The 22663-nt window shown below is 36.4% G+C and overlaps 1 protein-coding gene across 5 annotated transcripts in view; it reads right to left on the bottom strand.

Moving 5' to 3' along the window:
• EYA4 (EYA transcriptional coactivator and phosphatase 4) overlaps positions 1–22663 on the bottom strand; it is a 233608-nt gene that overhangs the window by 18048 nt on the left and 192897 nt on the right. For 3 of the 5 annotated variants that reach the window (XM_014533837.1, XM_014533836.1, XM_014533838.1), the window contains 4 exons: positions 21808–21973; positions 14904–15040; positions 12826–12909; positions 2192–2281 (listed from right to left, as the gene is read on the bottom strand). In XM_014533837.1, coding sequence (XP_014389323.1) covers positions 2192–2281; positions 12826–12909; positions 14904–15040; positions 21808–21973 — 477 coding nt within the window. Of the gene's footprint in view, positions 1–2191; positions 2282–12825; positions 12910–14903; positions 15041–21789; positions 21974–22663 lie in introns of all 5 variants that reach the window. The other 2 variants (XM_014533835.1, XM_014533834.1) reach the window with 1 other exon arrangement.

Below are 22663 nucleotides of genomic sequence, written 5' to 3'. Positions count from 1 at the left end.
TTCAATCAATTCATATGCAAGAGGCCCAATCACTTTTTTTACAAAAATTAAGTACAGGATTGTTGGATACTAAGTTTTAGTGTTTGAGTCAAATAAAATTTTTATCACATTCTAAACACAACTAACAAGCTGTAATCATAGGAAGAAAGTCAATACCAATGTTTTCTCAGTTAATTTTTCTACCAGAGATTTTTCCAGGCATTTAAAAAAATATTTTATATAGTACCTAATCCAAAATAAAAAATGCTTAAAGCATCATAGCTGAGTACATGTTTGTGATATGCAAATATTCATGTCAAAAGCATTTGCAAATTCATTATATGCTACTTTCACTTTTTTTTGTGTTCTGTTAAAAGTTGGGTGGCAAATTTATTCCCTCTGTCTTCTAATGTGCCAGTAAAATGGCTAATGGGTCATTTAGTCCATTTATTTCTAGTAAAAAATAATTAATAAAATAAAATAAAAACTATGAAATTTGGATAAAACCACACAAAACTTCCTTTTTTGTTGTTGTTTTTTTATAGGTTTTGAAGGACTAATAATCTTAAAATTCTCTTTATAATGAGGCCAATCTATTTCAACCAACAGAAAAACCAACCTAAGAAGTTATAAGTCTATATAAAAATTCAAGTTCCAAAAAGGTTAAAATGTGTTTCCTATTATCATGTATATATAAAATCATTCTGTATACTAGACAGGGATCAGTAGTAAGATTACTTTAAATCAGGTTTTAGAGAGGTGATTATTATTTCTTATAATAAAACTGAAACACATGCCTAGAAATACTAATCATTCCTATGTCCATTAAAAAAAAAAAGAAACTGCTTTAACCAGACAATAATTTTATTATCCAGTAAAAACAGCGACTCACTGAAGAGAAAACAACAAAATGCGATTACACAGGTTTCCAGAACATACATTTATCAGATATACTGAACAACACAATTTTTGCTATTGTGTCTCAACTGTGAGTAAAACTGGATTTTAAGACCTTGCAATTAAAAAACATCTCATTGAAGACACTGACTAACCTGGCTCTTCTTTCTCACAAGCCTCTGTGAATTCAACAGGGTGCGGGGGCAGAAGTATGTGCTCTGGAGCCAGACTCCAGAGTTCCAAATCCCAGTTCTACCACTTAGCTAGGAGTTACCTTAGACATATTTTTTATGCTTGTAACCCTACAATTCCACCCCTAGAAAAATAATGTGATAAACATATTAATTTCTAGAGGTTGTTAATTATTTAATAGAAAGTCCAATAAAATAATGTTGAACACAACGTGGGAAGGATTCAGTAATTAAAAATATCCCTCTTTATTCATAATATAGACAAACATTTTTACTCTACTGTGAAACCATGAGATAAAAAACTAAATTTAAATATGACATTTTAAAAAAAGAAAGAGAAATCTCTTCCAGCATTGTGGTGCTTGACTGGGAAGTATTCCTGGTCCAGTGCCCAAGCTACTCAGTTATTTCAAATTTTATTGTCTGAATGCCTAATGACTCAGATCATTAACACCCAGATTATATACCTATTACAGGACCTATTCAGCTATTCTGAGGCTATTTTTTTCTTGGCTCCTTTCATTTTGTTGTTGTTTCACTTTCTCTTCATTTGAGGTTGGAAATGGAAAAATAAATTAGAAAAAAAAACAGTGAAATCAAATAAGTGGAATCAAACCAGTCAGATGTGTGATATAATCAGCTCTAGCAGTGTTTCATCTGAAAGGGGAGGAAATGAGGAATGATGATGTTGTCTAAAATTAGGTGCCAGGTTATCTACAAAATGTAATGATCCATGTTAGCACCATGAATAGCATCTCAGACTACTGTCCAGTGATTAAGCTAAAGAGTATCCTGGTTTATATCCCGAAAAAGCTAATGCTAATTCCAAAAGTGCACATGGATTGTATTTGAGACACTAACAGGATGAGGAACAGTATATTTGAGCGCACACAGATCTGAGATATTTCTGTTCTAATTATGTGCCAGTATATATGTACAATTCGTTAACTAAATTTAGCTTTTGTTTGCATTTATATATACTATTTTCCCCTTGACAGGAACTTTACTGTTCTCTTATGCTAAATTTCTATCTTTAAGTTTTCTTGAGGTTATCTGGTGTTATAGAAAACATCCAAACATTTTAATAGTTGGATACAACTATTCTTACCTTTTAAAATTCTTACCTCTAAATCATTAAAAAATAAATGTGTATCAGCAAGATTAAAAATCATTTCCTCCATTCGGAGTCCAAGGGTTACAGCCATGGGAGGATCCTGAGAAGAAAATACACGCACAATGAGGTAAAATTTCAGTAACTACAGTTATTATTAAACATATTTTAAGTGTATACTGTTGTGGAGATGGGATGACAACAGATTTTTACCTACGATTCAAAAGATTTCCCAACTACCTGAAAAGGTACCTTTCCAAAGGGTTCATTTAAGATATAAGTATACAGATGCATCTGTGAATTTATAGGAATTTATGTGCACGTAAAAATGATTTAGGGAAAGTTTTGACATAAATCTATATGTTTATGAGAGGATCCAGTCTACATATACTCCATGGACAGTCCTTTGGAGAAATTTATTTGGATGGAATACTGAACAATGCTACAGACTTGTTAAAAATAAGAAAGGATTTCCTTTAAAGAATGATACATAAGAATTAGGGTTGGGAGAAAAGTAGGTCTACTGGATGTTTGCAGGACTTGAGCAGACAATGTCACCTGGAGGCAGTATACGAAGAGCTGGTGGAACACGGTGAAACCACCACTTAATTATGAACTTCATTTTGATCAACAGGCAATATTTATCTGCAATGAGTGTACAGATTGGTCTAACCTGCATTTGACTAGGAAAAAAGAGAGAAGGGTTGAGGATAACGAAAGGAATTATTAATTCAGTAGATGTAATCTATGTAGAAAATATATACACTTAGAAGTCTAATGAAAGTATGGGGATTAGTAAGGAGTCAAGTGACTTATTTTTTGTTTATAGAAACCAAGATGTTACACAGCAGCAAGGGGTTGAGAAACAAGACCAGAGTTTGTACTTTACCATGACCAGCTACAGTTGAAAGCCTGGCATCAAGAAGCGAAAGACTAAAAAGTAAGGAGGGTGTAGGGATTGGGCTAGGGAAGTAATTCATGTTCAAACATGGTGTTTAAATGATCAAAGTTGGAATGATCTCTAAAGAGAACTACAATAGTGATGACCCTGAAGATACAGAAAATAGAAAACCTAGATGGAACAAACCCTCAGAATTTGAGACTAGAATGAGCCTGTTAGTAGGGAGAATATGGTTTTGAATAAAGCTGACAAATCTAGAAGAATACTATTTGTTTGGCTGAGAAGTCTTTTTGGAAGACCTCAGAGGATGATTTAGGTTGAGTGGCTGGGCCAGGAGCCAGATTGTAAGAATTTAAGGAGAGAGTACCAAACTTGTGTTTTCAATGGTCTAATAAATGACATTTCAAGAAATGTATTTTAACTTGGGAAAATGTAATGCTAACTTGATATTAATTTATGATAAAATACACAATCCAGGTCTGGCCCAGTAGTATTCATATACACCCCTGAACTTATCTCACTTAGCAAATAGAAGCCCCTCCTCATTCTACACCTATGCTGCAACAACCAATTTTCTTCCTATTCTTCCTTCCATAATGCTTTGAGGGGGACGCCCTAGAGCAGTGATGGCGAACCTTTTGAGCTCGGAGTGTCAGCATTTTGAAAAATCCTAACTTAACTCTGGTGCCGTGTCACATATAGAAATTTTTTGATATTTGCAACCATAGTAAAACAAAGACTTATATTTTTGATATTTATTTTATATATTTAAATGCCATTTAACAAAGAAAAATCAACCAAAAAATATGAGTTCAGGTGTCACCTCTGACACACGTGTCATAGGTTCGCCATCACTGTCCTAGAGTGTAAATATATTTGAAGTGAGTGTCACCTCATATTTTGTAGTGATTAAGAGCTAGAGAATAGGAATTGAGTGCTAAGCTAAGAAAAGAAAAAGGTCACTGAGGTGTGTTGAGTAAAGCCAAGACTTGATATTGGAGAAGAGAAAGAAAGGACAGTAAGAATATGTTAAATGTCAGCATAATTTTCTAATTGTCTACATCTCTTCCTCAGAGACTTCTGTTGAATTCATAGCTCAAGATTCTCTCTTCTCAAAAACAGATATTCATTGTTCACATCCCTGATGGTATCCTGGTCTTGTGTCCTTCAGTAAGGAGGACTCTACTTTGACTCTACTGCTAGGTTCATCTGTCTTCCAGTGTCAGGATCATTTGGAGAAACATATCCAAAGATCAAATCAATTCCATTTTATACAAAAAGAGTCATTCAAGAACAAGAACAAAAATATGAAGCTTTTTTATTTATTTTATTTTATTTATATTTTTTTGGTCTCAAAGTCTTTCAGAATTCAGAGGGATCTCTCTTGCTCTGCTTCCTTCAAGTATAGAATTCTTATTTTTCTTATTTCTTTATGTTGTTCATGTTTTTATTGTTGTCTTTGAAAGAAAACCTCTAAAGGTTGAATAAAAGTTGTAAAAATATACATTTGTCTTTTTTGTGTAAAAAAATTCCTTTCTCTTTGGGTTGGGGGTTGCATAGGTTGAAAACATAGAAAACTTGTAAATATTCTGTATAGTCATGGGACCATGAACAATATGTCTACAAAAATATCAGGAAAAATCAAATGTAATTATAGCATGAAAACATATAATTCCATTAGTGACGCTCTGTGCTTTTGAGGAATGTTCACTGATGCAGGACAATAAAACTGAGCTCCACACTCCTCCGTATGTTTCTGATGATTACTGCCCTAAAGATATAGATTTCACATGGGGGTTCAGAATGTCTTCTTTAAAAGGTTTTCCTTCTCAAGATTGGGTTGCTTAAATTCTTATCCTACAATTTGCCAGTTTTTCTTCTTTAAGTTTTAAATAAAACTATTGACTTTCTTAGGTTTAGACCTCACATTCTTTGCATTGACAAATCAGATTTATGGGGATGAAAGAAAACATACTGTTCCTCTTTGATTGTTACTTTCATCAATTCCACGCTTCTGAAGTGCATAACTCTCTATGCTACCCCAGCAGTGATAGGAAAGTCCACAAAAAATGCATTTTGTGCATCTGATAAGCACGCAAACAAATATAACTTTTAGAAAACCAACAATAATTCTCTAACAAGTAAGCACAGCGCACGGTATGATGAAAACTGTGTTTGAGCATTCCCACTCCAGTGGAAATGCAACTCCATGGCACTTGAAGGGGTTGCTCATTTGTTTTTCAAGCTATGGCAATCCCACAACACACACTCTGGGAGAGCTAGGACTTCGTAAGCACTTTCGCAAAATATTATTTGTGAATGAGGAAAGTTTAGGTTTGCGGTTTGCCGTAGTGTAAACTAGCTGTATTTTACCAAGGTTTCCAAAGAGCAAGGCTTATCTAAAGGGAGGGGTTTCATCTGCCATGCCAAAGGCTTGGCACAGACAGGCTAAGGATAGTTATGCCACAAGCCAAGGAAAACCATGCCTGTAAGAGGTGATAATCTAGTTTCTAAGAAAATGTCTAGTGAGGGCTGACTTTCAAATATCTAATTTTACTTTCTTTTCCCCCATCTTACTAAGTCCTTGGGAGAGTTGATTCTAAGTAAGTGGATTACAGTATCACATTTTTCTAGCTAAAGGACCCACAGATGTAAGAATCCAAGAAAGATGAGCAGGGATTTGGTGGGGGTCGCCTTAGAAAGGTCTCTGAAGTGTTGGGCTCGCTGGGCCTTGCCAGACTACTGTGAAAGAGCTGCCGGCGCCTGCAATTCCATGGTTTTATCAGGCATTTGAGAGTTAAATATACTTCTGGATTGAACCCAAGTTTTATACAGAGATGTTTGCTCATTTTCATTAGATGTTTGTAGAAATATGGGCACCTTATGAATCAAGAGTTACTGCCTTTTTTCAGTTTACCTGTAGGGAGTGTTGAGTTTAGGGTCTGAAATTAAGTGATAGTGAAAACTTGGACAGAGGAAAAAAGTGGGATAATAAAGGCACCAACAGGAAGCTCTGATGCATATTTCACATATATAACAGTTCTAATAGGTTCAAAGTGTCTACAGCAGAGTTTAATATGGGGCAAACTGAACTTCTGCCAACTTACTCTGTGCTCTGCTCTATTAAAATACTGAAACTACTCCCAAGACATTTGTTTTGAGAGAGAGAGAGAGAGAGAGAGAGAGAGAAAGAGAGTGAATTGAAAATAATGAATAACTTTTGCCCCTTAAATGTGTGATTCTAAACCGGATGTTACCATCATATGACTAAGTCAGGTTCAAGTACAGCAGCTCTCTATATCTAAATACTATGTTAACACAGAGCAAAATTTGGAGCCAGACTGTCTGTCTATGGTCCTCTGCCCTGTACTGGGCCATCAGCTGGAATACTTCCCTAGGGACACAATATAAAAATATCTCAGGAGAAAATGCAATTATGTGTTGTTGTTGTTTTAATAGGGGACTTTTCTTTTTAAAGAACTGAAGTCCTTGGAACAGTTACTCATTTGGGACCTGAAGCACATGTAGACTAGTGACAAAGGCAGAGATGTGTTAGTTCATTACAGAAGAAGGAAGACAAGCTTGCTTACTAACTAAAGTGGAAGTAGTGAGTGGGTCTGTTAGGAAATAAACTCTTTTAATCAGTAACAAGAGATGAAGTTCAGTCATGAATCAGAAGGAAAATTTAACCATTGAGATGTTTGTCTACAATGGATAGGCAGTGGACTGGAGTTCTCAGGGGGAACTGGGGAATGGTTTCAGGAACACTCATTTATTTAGCACATATTTACTGAGTGTCTACTATGTGGTAAGAATATCCAAATTCTTAACATAAACAAATAGACAAAGTCCCTGTCCTTAAGGGGTTCATATTGTCACTGGATGACCTACCAGATATATAAACAAAGAAAAAACCCCAAAGAAATATATAATATTTCAGCTGGTGAAAAAAAAACAAAAAACCAGAGTTAGCAGATACAAAAGTCTATAGGGATAGATGGTGATGGCTCATTCAAAGAAAGCACTGGGAAGGCCTTTCTTAGGAGATGGCAGCTGGAGAGAAGAGACCTAAAAACGGTGAGGGAACTAGCCATGCACAGACTCCAGTGGTGGCAGGGAACATACGCAGAGGTGAGAATGAGTCCAGTGTATGTGGAAGAGTGTAAGGCAGAGACCCAGGTCAGGGAAGTAAAGCAAAAGAAGAGAGTGCTCAACTGGGCCAAATGCTGAGAGCCCCGGCAAGAAAAACCATGAATTTGGCAAGAGAAGGTCATTCCTCGACTTGAAGAGAGTCATATGACTGGAAGGCTAGGGAAGAGTAGAGAGAAGGGGCAGCAACTGGAAAATGGGCTCAAGAGGATTTTCTGGTGATGGGACTCTTACAGCATGGTCTATGGTGATAAGAATAATTCAAGAGTGGGGAACTGGGGACTCAGGAGTGAAAGAGATCATTTCAGGAGTAGATTCCATGAGTCAGTGAGAGGGTCTGGATCCAGGATATGAATAAAGGTGTAAAGAAAAGGCAGAGCATGTGGTATGGTGAGAAGATAAAGTAATTTTTTCAGTTGCTATTTTTAGTGATGGAGGAGGAGTTTAATGAAGAATTGAGAGGGGAGCTGAAGGTGTGAGGGGAGAGGTTTGAAAAAGTCAGCTGGAAGAGCTGATTTACCCGGGGGTGCTGAGACCCACTTGAAATGTGTGGTCACACTTAGCTGTCGGGGAGTAGGCAGAAAGGACAACCGTGAAACACACTGTCAAAACGTTAGATGCTTTCAAACTCTGCATTCAGCATTTCATACGTACTACAATCACTCTCTGGTCACCCTCTGCTTCTCTAAACATTGAGCTCAGTGAATACCTTACATTATGGGATAAAACAACAGATACAAATCCATGCAAATATCCTCAGAAAACACCCAGTTCCCCCAACATTCAGATTCCCTTGAAACCAAGTAAGATAGGTTACACTTTTGAATGTTTATTATGTGGTAGGCCATGTTTTGAGTTTTAATGCATTAACTCATTTAACCCTGCTAATCAAATCAGTCTTTTTATTCTTCTCACTTTAGAAAAAAGATTGTGAAGTCGCACAAACACCAAAGAAACTACCCAAAGGCACAAGTGTAGAAAGAGGTGGCGCTAAATTTTGAACTCAGCTCCATTCCTCCTCCAAGCCAGAAGGCTTAACCATCATGCCCAGAGAGATGGTAACCTGCATGGTGTTAGCCATTAGGGAGGCTTCCAATCCTTGGCTCCAAACACTTGATTAATTCTAATCACTCCCCATTAAATCAAGAATTCTTGCTATAAAACTGTGTACAGATTGTTTAATATAACAAGAACCAATTGATTTATCCTTAGAAACATATTATTTCCCCAGTGCTGCTTTTATATAGGATGTTGTCTAAAACGAGCAAGTAGTGTTGGGAGCTTGAATTTTAATTTGACACTATAAGGCAGGAATGGGGAACGTCCAGCCCCAGGGCCTTACAAGACTCATGAAATCACATGGTCTGGCCCTGCCAAGGCAATAGGGGTGAGTTGATTAAATGTTTGACCAAATATGACAGGCTAGTTTTTACGCTGATAATTCTGTATGGCTTGTGAATAATGTTATAACCATCCGAATGATCCTTGGCTGGAAAAAGGTTCCCCACCCCTGCTATAAGGTAACGGTTCGCTTCTCCTTCAGTCTTTTCATCGACTTAGGCTGCTTCCTTTGCATCCTTACTGTGAAATAACTTTGGAGAATCATGGCTTCATAGCACATGACGTATTAATGCTACAAAAGAAGTCAAATCCTTAAAGCACAGTCTACTTAGCTTCATTGTTCTGTGCATCTGGGTTTTCACACCTTTGAAATATCCCTTTGCAGATCCCTCCTTCTAAAGCAGACCACCCTCAGGAGAGCACATAATCTTAACTAGTCTATAATCCAATCCCTGCCTTGCTTTCTCCTACCTTTCTGTAACCTTCCTTAAATTCCATCCTTAATCTCAAACGCATAAAAGAAACTGCACACTGTTATTCGCTGGGAGATTTGAGATCTTGCTCCTCCTGGCAACTATCATCAGTTTGGCTCAAATAAAGTCCTATAAAAATTCTCTACAGGTTTGGACATTCCTTATTTCAACAGGCCTCCTTGGAGTAGCAGAGAAAAATATGAAGGACAAGGACTTGTTATGAACTGATATGGTTTCCAACATATATACCAGCATTTATCATTTTGTAACCTTGGTCAAGTTTCTTAAACCCTCATAATCTACACTTCCTCATCCATAGAATTTAGATCCCCATAAATTACAGCACAGTAATTACAAGAATTAAGAGGGTTAACATTTGTGAAAGTGACTAATAACAGAATTTTTTTGAGAATTAATTCACACTAAGAGTTCTGCTACGCCCTTTAAACATGTTTTCTGTCTAATTCTTATTCACTATAAACAGTATTATTCAAGTTTAAAGAAATTGAAGCTGAGGGATTAAGAAATTTGCTCTATGTCAGAAAGCTGAACACATGAGCATTGGGTTCTCAAAGTTAGGTTTATCTGACTCAAAGGCTCTTGTCCTTAACCACCATCCTTATTGCTTGTGAAACGTCAAACACAGGCTCTACCACATGCCAGGTGTTCTGTACACGTATGTTCATTTTCCCACACCTTCCAGTAGTGACCCTGATCCTTTGCCTATTCCATACCACCATGAGGCACGGATAACTGTCTGCCCCCACTTTATTTCACTGAACATTTAAGTTTTCCTTGTTGATGGAAAAATATCCCAATCACCTGACAGAAGAGAATTAGAATTATTCCAACTTAAAGGAGAACTCACATAATTGTCTACACAGAACCTCACTAATTGTCCTTACTCCTTTCAGGAAAAGTCACTTACATATGTGTCCATAGTAGATTACATGTCTATACTGTGTGATGTGCTGCAGCAGAAATAACACAAGCTTTGGGGACAAATAGTCTAAGGACCCAGGGTTCATCTCTGCCACCAACTAGCTGTGTGACTTTCACACATTTTACTTCCTTTCTGAGCATGTTCCCTCATCTACAGATTGGGGCGAATAACCTACCCCTTAAAATGGTGACACTTATTGCCTGGCACATCGTGGGCATTACATAAAACATTGGTTTCCTTCTTCCCCTAGCTTTGTGCCACCCTTCTGGAAAACTCTGCTATTTTAAGCAACTATAAGCATAGAAAATGTGTCCATTTTGTATTCAAACAAAGCTTCTGACAATACTTTAAAATAGTGGAACTTGTATGTGAAATGAAAGCTGTGTGTCCAGGCTGCCATGTGGGGAGGGGACAGGTTAATCGCAGTGATGCGCCACTGCGGAGGGAAGTGTGAGAACTTTGCTTTTGGAATTATTCTTAGAGCCAGTTTATGAGTCACTCAAGAAAAGCAGCTTCATTTCTTTTTGATGGTTCACCCTCCTCAGCTCTTTATTGGCACCCCCCTAATTATCCCAAATGGAAGTCCATGCTCAGTCCTGGGATGGAAGCAACTTTATGGTATTTTTGACAAAAAAAAAATGATATTTTTACTACGCTCCTTATTCATTGCCTTGGGTTCAAATGATCTTATTTCTAAAGATCAAAATTACATGGAAGAATGAAGGTCTGAAGTCAGGAAATATTTTAAAAAGCTAAAGATAATTGCAAAAAAGATTAGTTCTACCACTGATATGGCATAATGGAAGCAACACAGATATTTAGATATAGACACTGATGGTGACCATTTTGAAGGGAACTTTATTTGAATTCATGTATTCAAGTTAGATTGTTTATTTTAAATGTTTATCTAATATGAAACTAGCTGCACAAAAATATTGTAATCAGTTCAACAGAATTTACTGTGTACTACTCATAAGTCAAAATTATTCCATAAGAAATGCTTTAGATTATTGTCTGGAAACTTTTTAGATGGTATACTCTATCAGTAATATAATTTTGGCATGCACACCAAATTTATGTGTAGTATAATTTACTTATTAATTATATACCGATTCTTTAAATTATAATCATATGCATGTGTTTACAAAGTATGTGCTTTATGAAACAGACAACAATAGAAACTTCAAGATACAAGTGTGTGTGTACGTGTGTGTGTGTTTGTGTGTGTGTGTGTGTGTATACTCATACACTAACATTTTCTTTCCTTATTTCAGCTGAGCATCTTGTGTGTTTCTGGCACATATGCATGCATCTTGCTCAATGTTTTAGATGACAATGATTGCGATGAAGGGACTAAGACTCCTTCTTCTAAATGGTCATTAAACAAAATTGTTACTTTTCATATCAGTTTAGCAGCATTCATTACCTACACTAAACATCAAATGCCCCGCAGATTCACCAAGGTTGCATTTTAGGAGGAAGAACATGAGTGCAATTCTTCATTACTAATCTAGAAGACAAAGTTTAACAAACTTGCTAAAAACTGCACATTGAGCTGACATAAGACCCTATTAAATAATGTGACACTACAAAGAAATAGGAAGACAATTCTGTATGTGTGAACCAAAGTCAGATACAACTTTGAAACCGGTAACTGAAGGAGGGCCACCATGCTTTGAATTGACTCTTGTTAAATTATGAATCCTATAGAGTCAAAGACACAAATAGTAATGACATAAACAATTGTGTTTCCAGCTGAAAAGCCTGTTGCAGTTTCATCAATCTTTGAAAAAGCACTCACACAGGTGTGTAACAACACGGTTATAAGAAGCTAGCCCACTATGACAATGACAGCATCCAGCCAGCGTGGCTCAGTGGTTGAGCGACAAAAGATTACTTCCTTATTCCAAACAGCATTTTATAGCAACATTTGGGGCAACAAATCAAGCAATTTTTTAGTTCCCTTATTAAAGGCCTAGAGGGCCGGTGCACAAATTCATGCACAGGTAGGGTCCCTCTGCCTGGCTGGCGATTGGGGCCAATGAGGGGCCGTCTCGCCCAGTCCCTATGGGGAGATTGGGGCTGGACAGCTAGAGGGGGTTGGGGGAGGGATCACAGGAGGTTGACTGTGGGAGTGCACTGACCATAAGGGGGCAGCTCCTGCATTGAGCGTCTTCCCCTGGTGGTCAGTGAGCATCATAGTGACTGGTTGTTTGGTCCTTCGGTCTTAATGGTTATATATATATATATATATACACACACACATAGTAATTTTATATGCTTAAAGTCTATTTCGACTTACAAAAATTTTATAAAATAATTATAGCAAAGTAATAAGCTTGATTTCAATGTAGAAAACTCAATAATGAAGAAGAAACAAGAATGCAATTTTTTATTAGTTTTGTGAAATTTCCCAATTCACATAAAGAAATGATGGGCTAGTAGAAAGAAATAATTAAGAGCAGATTTGATCGACTGCAATGAAACCACTTAAATGTATTTTTTTCTAATTATCCTTTAATTCTCACCCAAAAATATGTTTTTTGATAGATTTTTTAGAAAGGAAGGGAGAGAGAGAGAGAGGGAGAGAGAAAGAGAGGGAGAGAGAGAGAAAGAGACATATATGTGAAATAGAAACATTGGCTGCCTTTGGCTCGTGCTCCAATTGGGGATCAGGTATGTGCCCAGATCAGGAATTGAACCACAACCTTTCATGCACAGAAAATGCTCTATCAATAGAGCCACCCAGATGGCTAAATATATTTTTAAATGGCTCTTGATTTTTCAGCAAAATAAAATTCTAGCAAGGTTTCTTGGGGTAAAATGTCTTGATTACTTACCTTGCCGTACTTCTGGGCATAAGAACCTGTGAGCAGTGAATGAAAAACAATGATGGTTTCATCCAAGTCCCAGACAAACACACGCTGAAGAAAAAAGATAAATATCAAAGAATTACTAAATTATAAGGAAGCAAAAATCTCTGTATAAGTAAAAAGCATCTCATTTTGTTGTTGGATATACTCTTGATACCATTTTAGAGAAACCTATGCTGTGCCATTAATTTTTCCCCCCAAATTTTCCAGATCTAACCCCTTAAAACCTGAGAAGCAAGAGTTATACAAACAATAAGCTTAAAAATCAGATATCCTAATTTGAAGAAATTCACCCAAATATTTATTTGCAGTTAATACCCCAAAAGACACATTTGGACTTTGTGATAGAAGTGAACTTGAAACTCTATCTTAAAGTGTTATACCTCATAGATTTGTGATATTTTACAATACATTCAAAGAATTAAAATTTTAAAAATATTTAAAAGACTCAGTAATAATCCCTAAATACATATTACCAAGTGTGAGCTCTTGAGTCAGCTTAGACCATCAGGTGGGTTGTTTGGTCTGCACAGTGAAATATTTCAAATTATTGATCAACTTTTTAAGATTAGGAAATTTCAAACAAACTTCAGGGTTCTCACTGTAGCAGAGAAACTGGAAGCTGTAGCAATGCTGGCTGAGGTGCCACAGGGAGGGGTGGGCCCCTTTTGATTGGGCCAATGCTCTCTGCTCTCTCAGTAGGCTGGCTTCCTAGCCCAGTTCACCCAGGGATTGTCACCTGCCAAGTCCCTGAATGCATTTGAATCTGCTACTGTTGTTCAGGTAAAGGAAATGATCTCTCATGAAAAAGGTGTAATGACTACTACTTAACTTGACCAAATCTGGAAATTTAATGTTTTTTCTTAATTGAAGTGAAGCAGGAATTTTAGGGGGAACATAGGCAGGCTTAGGGATTTTTTGGAATTGGGGTCCATGGAAAAGCACGGGGCTGCAGACTGGGAGAAGGTGCATTTCCATAACACAAGGAAGCCAGGTGCACTTACATCTCCGTAAGACAAGGGAGCAGCAACAGTTGCATTTACATAAGACAAGAGAACTGAAAGTAGCCAAGAAAGGTCTATATTTACAAAATAAAGAGAAGGAAGCCCTTCATTCAGATGGAAAAGAAGAAAGCCCAGAGGAATGGAAGGACTATGAGGAAGGAGGGGCTTAGAAATCACTATAGTAACCAATTCAAAGGGGAATATTGACCAATGAGAGGGGATATCAGAACACAGGAACTGCAGCCTTTATAAACCATAGGGAAAAGGAACCCAGTGGGACCCTTTCCCCCTCCCTACATGGGAGTTCATTCTGTGGGACTATTCCCTCACCCCACGTGGGAGTCTGTATCTATTCATCAATAAATTTCCACCTTTGCTATACCACTTTCTGTCCTTGGATTCATTCTTTGATTCTGGCGGACAAAGAATCTGGGTTCCAGTCCCAAAATTCGGTATCAGAAGTAGGCAGTTGTTTAAGAAGTAACAGATTAAGGTTAAGAATAGTGTCTCCTGATGTTTTATAATAAAAGTCAACCTGTTTTGTATGGCTATATCTCAAAAGAGCTTTCAACCAGAAAAAAAAAGGCTCATGAAAATTTTTACAGATCTAAAAATTTTAACCTGTATCAGATGATGGGAATTTTTTTTTCTATTTTCAGAAGATAACTTTTCATTTTCATACAGATTAATTTTACCTTTTAAAATTAATTGACCCATATAACTATCTTTCATTACATTAGTACCACCAAATGAAGTGTTTCTCAGAAAATTACCCCAGAAACAGTTATTTTTAAAATTTGTTTGTACCAACATGGACCAAAAGATGCAATTATCTCAGACCTAGAATTTGTAACTCATTATCACTTTTAAGTGTTTTTTTTTTTTAAATTTGGCCATTACAATGGGTGAAATCTCAAACTTTCAGCTGTGAAATGCCCACTACATTTTAAAGTTTGAAGCGTTATGAAACTGTAAGTATAGAATATGTATTCAATAAAAATAAAACATTATATTACACTCTTTGAGGATGAGTCAGCATACCTCCAGGTCACTGTCGGGAGGTGGGGAGGGGTTATTTTTCCGGCCTCTTCCTCGGGACTTGGACCCAGAACTCCTACATGTTCTCTCATCAAGATCTTTAATGGGTGTGGAGGGGCTCTGCACAGTATCAAACTCTCCTAAAAATACATAAGTTACATCACAAATAGCACTTCATTTTTAGATTAGGCATGAGTCTTCATTATTAATAATCTTAAACTCTTATTGAACAGAAATCTTAGGACGAGAGAGGAGAGAGAGAGAGAGAGAAAGAGAGAGAGAGATTGATTGATTTATACTCCCAAAACCCAAAATTCTAAAGGGACAAAAAAATCTGTCTGTAGGTCAGACAAATCCCTCCCAAGTTTCAGTCTCTGTGATCTATTAGACCTGAACACCTTTTATACTCCATATGCCTTCAACTTCCAATTTCTACCCCCACCTATATATTTATCTAAATTTAAATCTGTTCTCACCTCCTTACATCAGAGTTCAGAGGATGAAATGTCTTGTGGATCAATTCCATGCAAACTTGACTCCTCTACCCCACCTCTTCAGGAATCTTGCTCCATTAGTCAAACCCTGTCTCATCTTCCGGCCAACCTCTTCCTCTTCTGGGGTCATAGGCAAGTTTAAAAGTCCTTCCCTTTGACCTCACATTTCCATCTAGAAGCTATCTGCTTGCTATCTTATTTTTTAAAATGACACTTCTTAAAAGAATAGTGCATACCAGTGCTGTCTGACAGAGATACAATGCGAACAACAAATGTAACCACATATATAATTTAAAATTTTCTGGAAGCCTCATTAAAAAACGTAAAAAGAAACATGTAAAATTAACTTTATTTATATATGTTAATTGACCTAATTTATCCAAAATATCCATTTCAACATGTAATCCTTATAAAATTATCAGTGACATGCTTTACATAATCTCTTTTTTTGTATTAAAGTCCTGTGTGTAGCTTACACAGCGGACCTCAATCTGTACTGGCCACAGGGCATGTGCTCAATAGCCGCATGTGGCCAGCAGCTACAGTGCTGGACAGCACATCTCTCTCCACTTCCTGACAGCCGATTTGTCATCAATTAGCTTCAGTTCACCAAAACTGTAAAACTACTCTGATGCAAAGTCCCAATAATTACCTCATTGACAAATGCAATAGACTCAGATCTTATATTCTTGGATCTCCATGCTGGGTTTGATCCTCTTAAACAGCACCCCTCAGACCATTATTTGGCAGCTGACACCATGCACTCTCCTAAGTCAAGGATCTCTCTCACCTTCTCTTCCTAAGAGACCTGGACTCCTTTTTTTCTCTCATTCCTTATATGTTGGTATTTACAAGTTCCATGCTTTGATCACTGTCCTTCTCATGCCACATCATCTGGGTGATCCATGATGTTAATCACCCTCTGTGTGATGACTGTTAAAAAAATCTATATCCCCAACCAGGCTATATCCTAAGTTTCAGACTTTGTATCTGATTGATTTCTTCATGTCCCACAGATACCTTAAAATCTGGCATGTCTAAAGCTAATGGTGGAGCATCTTATGAGGTAGGAAGTACTGAGCAGTGGCAAATCTGTGTGAATATGGGGGGCTGAGGTGTGTTAAGATAAACAAATGGAGGCAACAGTGAAGTACAGCAAAACCTCAAAATTAACAAGAGTCAGATTTATCCTACGTTTTTCACAATCTCTCTCTCTCTCGGGTGTGTGTGTGTGTGTGTGTGTGTGTGTGTGTGTGTGTGTGTATGTGTTATATTAAAGCATAATACTTTTTTGAATTATTGAGATAGAGCTGGTTTACATTTAATTGGATTTAATTAATATGCACAAAGTAAAAACTTCTAGGAGAGTCTGATGGCAAACTATATTAAATTTAGGTTATGCAATTTTAAACATAAAGATGCTATGACTAGCATGCTTTACCGTGAAATTAAAGTAAAATAATTTTGAGGACAGCTGAACAGTTTTAATATAAATAATCAAATCTGAACAAACTACATAACACGTAGGTATTATTTTTTCTGAGATGTTCTAAATAATAGTAAATTCTGCATAGCTAGCTTGTAGTCATTTGTAACAGTTATAACATCTTTGGGAAACATTGTGCATGTCAGGACAGCATCGAAAAGTATGTCTGTGCTCCAAATATCATTTGCTCTTAAAACATTGCTAGCACAGTTCATTGTGTGGACCTCTGCTATCAACTGTGTGAGAGTAGACAGCATAATAAAAAGTTTTAGTAATGAGGTTAAATGTAGCCCTATCTTACAGTAAATCATGTTTTAGTTTACTTGCATAGGCATTAATTAGGCTTTAGGTATTTAAACACGCACCAACTTCCAAATATATCACAACATTTTTTTTTGTTTAGTTGTTGTTTTTTAACAGAATTTTCCTAAGGCTACTATGTCCTGCAAGTCAAATGTTCTCTTTCAAATAAAATGTAGGTTATAATTAACCCTAATTTATTAAATAAGCTTATAATAATATTTTTGGGATGACATTCCATACAACCTGTTTTTCTCTTCATTCTAGATCATTTTTCAGGTGTTAAATATCACAAAGCAGCTTTGTTCTTGCAACAGTACAAGGGCTGAAAGGACAAAAACTTGCAAAATCCCCAAGTCACTGTGCTGTTATGGGTGGTTGATGGTTGACTGGATCCATAAAGAAGGAGTTTGGCAGAAACAACTCAGCTATTCCAATAAATTGGGAGCCAACAGCAAGGGAATGAAAAGAGCAGGAGGGGCAGGGGAAGGAGTATTTATAAGAAGTGTTTGGGTTTCAATAAAAATGGGACTTGATACCACTGATTCTTTCCAAGTTATTGCAAGATCTTAAAAGGGCTCTAAAAATTTGGACACAATATGGACAGCAGTGTTCTGATAGCTTGTTTAAAGAACTAAGAGGAGCAGCTCCATATGTATTCAACCTTAAGTATTTTTTTTCATGTACTGTCTTTTTCCTTTTAAAATGTTTATTAAAATATGTTTGACTTTATTCACTGCTCATTATGTCTGTGTGATTGATTCACATTTGTAGCTTGGGGCAGTCATCTGTTCTTTCCTTAATGTGGCTAGAACTTCAATATATATGTACTAGTATATATATGCTTAATTTATCATTCTGTTGATATACATTTGGATTATTCATAATTTTAGGCAACTATGAATAAAGCTGCTATAAACTTTCTTGTTCTTGTCTTTGTGGACTTAGCTCCCATTTCTCTAAGGTATATATACCTAGCAGTGGGACTGCTGGGTCAGAGGAAAGGCATATGTCCATGTTTAACAAGCTCTGATCACCTTTTTCCAAAGTGGTTGTATTAATTCACTCTCCTCCTAGCAATGAGAATTCTAGTTGCTTGACATTCTTGCCAATACTTGATATTGCTAGTCTTTGTTACATTAGTCATTGTGGGGGTATGGTGGTATATTATTGTAGATTTAATTAGCATTTTCTTGATGAGAAATGATGTGAAACACTTTTTTGTATGCTAATTTCCCATTTGGTATCTTCTTTTTTTGATATGTGTTTTTACATCTTTTGCCCATTTTTAAAATTGGGTTCTCTTTTCCTTATTGATTTGTAAGCACTCTTTATTGTGAAACATTCTTTATCTATATCTGCATCTATGTCTATAGCTATATGATATAAACCTCACTTTGACTCCGTGAATCTGGGCTTTCATTATCCTCTTTTAATCTTGGGAAAACTGGAGACATGTGGGACTTAACTTACCAAGATGAAATAGTTTGTGTGCGGAATTGTGATATGATTTCAGAACTGCTGCCTTAACCACTAGGCTATACTTACTCCTCCAAACTGCAAACGAACAGTCTTGATTACAAACCTGTATCTGTTTTTACTAATCAAGAATTATACAGACTTTATACAATTTGTGAAAGTGAAAGCCAAGAAATTCATCAAAAGAACTAAACTAATGAACAAAACAGATCCAGAGACAGAGACGCATTGATCAGACTGTCAAACCTTAGAGGGAAGGTAGGGGAGGGTGGGGGTAAGGGAGAGAGATCAACCAAAGGACTTGTATGCATGCATATAAGCCTAACCAATGGACACAGACACCAGGGGGGTGAGGGCATGAGTATGGGTGTGGGGGGGCAGTGGGGGGATAAGGACACATATGTAATACCTTAATCAATAAAGAAATTTAAAAAAAGAAGTTTATAGTAAAAGAGCAGGTCCTGAAGAGGCCACAGCAGTATCTGGACTCCTATAGCAACCATCCAGGTGGAACTATTCTGACCTCTATAGCTTTTGAAGATGCTATCCTTTTTTTCTGATAAAGGGTAAAACCAGGAACTTGAGCTCAACTGGTCATTAAACATTTATTGACACTTTTTTTTTTAAGGAGAAAGCTGTCAATTCCAGGGCCTCTGCCAAATAATTTCTCTCAGGTAATTGCACTAGGGCACATTAAGGCTGCAGGTATGGGAAATGCAGGTTGGCGGAGGAGTTAAATGTGGTCAGTTCTTTCTACCTAAATCCTCTGGTCAGCTTCCACGAACTGAATTAGCACTTTGTTTCCTTCCTGTCCTTAAGTGAAATGCCATGAAGCTATGGAAAGTCTACTGAGTTCTGCCTAAGAAACTGGCTTCTTTTCAAAGAGCGAAGTGATCTTACTATATCCCTTACTTTTCTGAAGCACTTGTAAAATTTAATCAGCTAATGTATTGTAATGTCTGCCAAGGGCTCAGAGTAAAGGATAATATTGTTACAAATGACTAAATATATATAATGTTAAAGATGTTTAAAATATTTTAAAAAGGAGCTATAAAAATATCTCAAATTTTCATGTACTAATCAGTCATCACTTTCTGAATGCAAATCAAAATGATAATATACCTAAGATAATCTTTATGTTAAAAGCAGAGAGAGGTCTTTATAAAGATAATGAACTAAAATATCTGTTCTTAATCAACATAGTAATGTTTCTTTTAAATACACTGTCAAACTACCTAATAAGGTAAAGTAATAACTGGATGCTATTTGCAATTTCCAAATAACATCAGTCATTACCAACTACCTTAGGCATTTTCTTGGGCCAACACCATACATGATTGAATAATTATCCTTTAATCAGTACAGTAATGAATAACTGTACCTTCCATGCTTTAGATTTTTAAATCCAACTTTATTTCATTAGGGTTTATCGCTAAATCAAAACAACCAGCTGTCTCTTATAGAACATGAAGTATGTTTCTCTTTTAAAAATGAGAGTAGTCAACAGAAAATGATTTATGAAAAATTGTGGATTTAATTGCTAGGTCTCTGATTTAATTCCAAAATGCAGAGTTGGTTAATAGGAAATAATTTTCATACCGTTAAACTAAATAGCTCAAAGTTCATCAATAATAATAAAGAAAAATCTCATAGTTACGAACTAGTTTACTTTTTGTATGCATGCAAGATCTGAAAGACAAAATCAAACTTAAAGTATCTTGACTAAAGTTCTGAGATTACAGAATACCTTAAAAATCCAGACTTGTGTATTGTTATGGTTTTGGTTGAGATAATAATATAGTTCCAAGTAGAAATAATTTCTTCTTTAAATTAAGCAGAAAATCTGATAAGATCTGAATATTATCTATCATATCTATAAAATCTTTACATAACCCAAGGCCACAAAATTTCCCCCAAGTCTTCTTCTAGAAGTTTTATAGTTTTAGTTTTGACATGTATTTATTGTATATGGTGTGAATTAAGAGTCAAGATTCTGGAAGATTTTATTGTTTGTTAGTTTTGTGTGTTTTTAAAAATTTTGCTTATGCATGTCCAAGGAGAATGGGGTGGGGAGGGGTGAGAGATTGAGCAAAAATGAAAAAAAAAGATAATTCATGGACAACAGTGTCATGATGGCAGAAGCAGGGGATGGGTGGAGGTGGAAGAGTGCATAGAGGGGATTAATTGTGATGGAAAAAATAAAATAAAAAATTTAAAACCCTCAAACAAACAAACAAATACCTATTCATTCTCCAATTGCCGTTGCACTTTTGTCAAAACCCATTTTCCAGTGTATGTAAGTCAGTCTATATCTGGACCCTCTGTTCTATTCCATTGCTCCAAGTATGTGTCCTTTTGCCAATACCACACATTCTTGATGACTATTCTTTATAATAAGTCTTGAAATCAGGCAATGTGAGCCCTCAAACTTTGCAAAATTATTTTGGCTATTCTAGTTTCTTTGCCTTTCCTTGTAATTTTAGAGTCACCTTGATCATTTCTCCAAAAAGTCCTGCTGGAATTTTTATTGGGATTATGATGAATTTCTATTAAATTTGCTTTTAACTCGAAATGTTTCAGCTGGGTTAAATATGTGTCAGCAAATATAATTCCAATAAGAATACAGATAAGTTTCAGACAACAAAAAATACAATGGATTTTAAATACGTGCTGACTAGGCAAAGATATTAGACTACTTAGCAATGATCCTAAAAATCCTAGGAAGGTAGGGAACATTCACTGATTGGAGGCACTGATGCCTCATGAAGGTGAAGGAACTATGCAGTCTCTCAAGCATAAAGGACATATGGTCAGTTATATCCAAAGAAGATAATACTACAACTTTTCTATGTTGTTAAGACGGTCACAAAATAGTCTGGCAAAAGGCCCACTGACCTTTTTATATCTACTTATATTCACATACACACTGCCATTTAAGTTTAAAATCTAAATCTCCTAACTGCTCCACATCTAAAAGAAGTGTTTTCCAAATGCCAGAATGTCATCTTACGCAGTGGTACTAGCACAGATTAAACATCAGCATAATCATCTGGGAGCTTTCAGTCTTATTTCTGAAATGTCTATTTTCTCCATATTATTAGACACAACAAAACATATGAAAGTATTTCACCTGGATGAAGATCTGTACCTGGTTGGCTAGTCAGTCCTGGGAGAGATTCCTGCAACTGATAGGTTGAGGTTGAGGACGATGTGCCATCAGCTGTGTTATTTGATGTCATATATGCTCCATACGTTGATGCGGAGTAATACTGTGCATACTGGTTTTGGCCAAAGGCTGTGTAGGATGGATAATCCTGAAACAGTAATTGAGATGTGTGTGTCTGAAATAGAAATTACTCTCTGGCTGGTTTGAAAAGGAAGCAATCGCTATGGTAAACTGTAAGATTAGTATTTGGCTCCATTTGTTTTAGAGTCCACAGCTTTGAGTTGATTCCAATGGGCAGAGACAATTTTGTGGGCACCTTCTGTATACACATTGTCATGAATTACTTTGCTGGTTTTGCAAACCAGATCCAATACACACATTTTAATCTGTCTAAAGGGTACATATGCTTCATTTTGGCCCCAAAATTACTTATCCAAGGATATACATCAACATGTCTTATGCAATTGAAGAGGCAAGAAGGAGATGGAGTCAGTTCATATTCATAGCATCTGTTCTCATATATTGAACATCACCTGCAAGGGGGAGGTGTGGCTGCTCCTCCCAGCTTCCATGCACACCTCAGTCTGCATTATTGTGATTTTTATTCCCCTTCTTGGCTACCCTGTATAATTTTGATTTCTTGTCAGGAGATAAACAGTAAGTAAAAGAAGATGAATAAAATATTTTCTTTCTCTCACAGGACACATGTCACCTGAGGCCTTGACTTGAAGATTTTAGTGAGGTTTTCAAACATTTATTTGCCTCATTTGTTACAGGAAAAAAAAAAGAAAACATTGGATCAAATCCTCTGACCTTCTTTCTATTTAAAAATTTTAAG

Source organism: Myotis brandtii, unplaced genomic scaffold, assembly GCF_000412655.1.
Source record: "Myotis brandtii unplaced genomic scaffold, ASM41265v1 scaffold123, whole genome shotgun sequence".
NCBI classification, from domain to species: Eukaryota; Metazoa; Chordata; class Mammalia; order Chiroptera; family Vespertilionidae; genus Myotis; species Myotis brandtii.
This window is presented reverse-complemented; position numbering and strand designations above follow the sequence as displayed.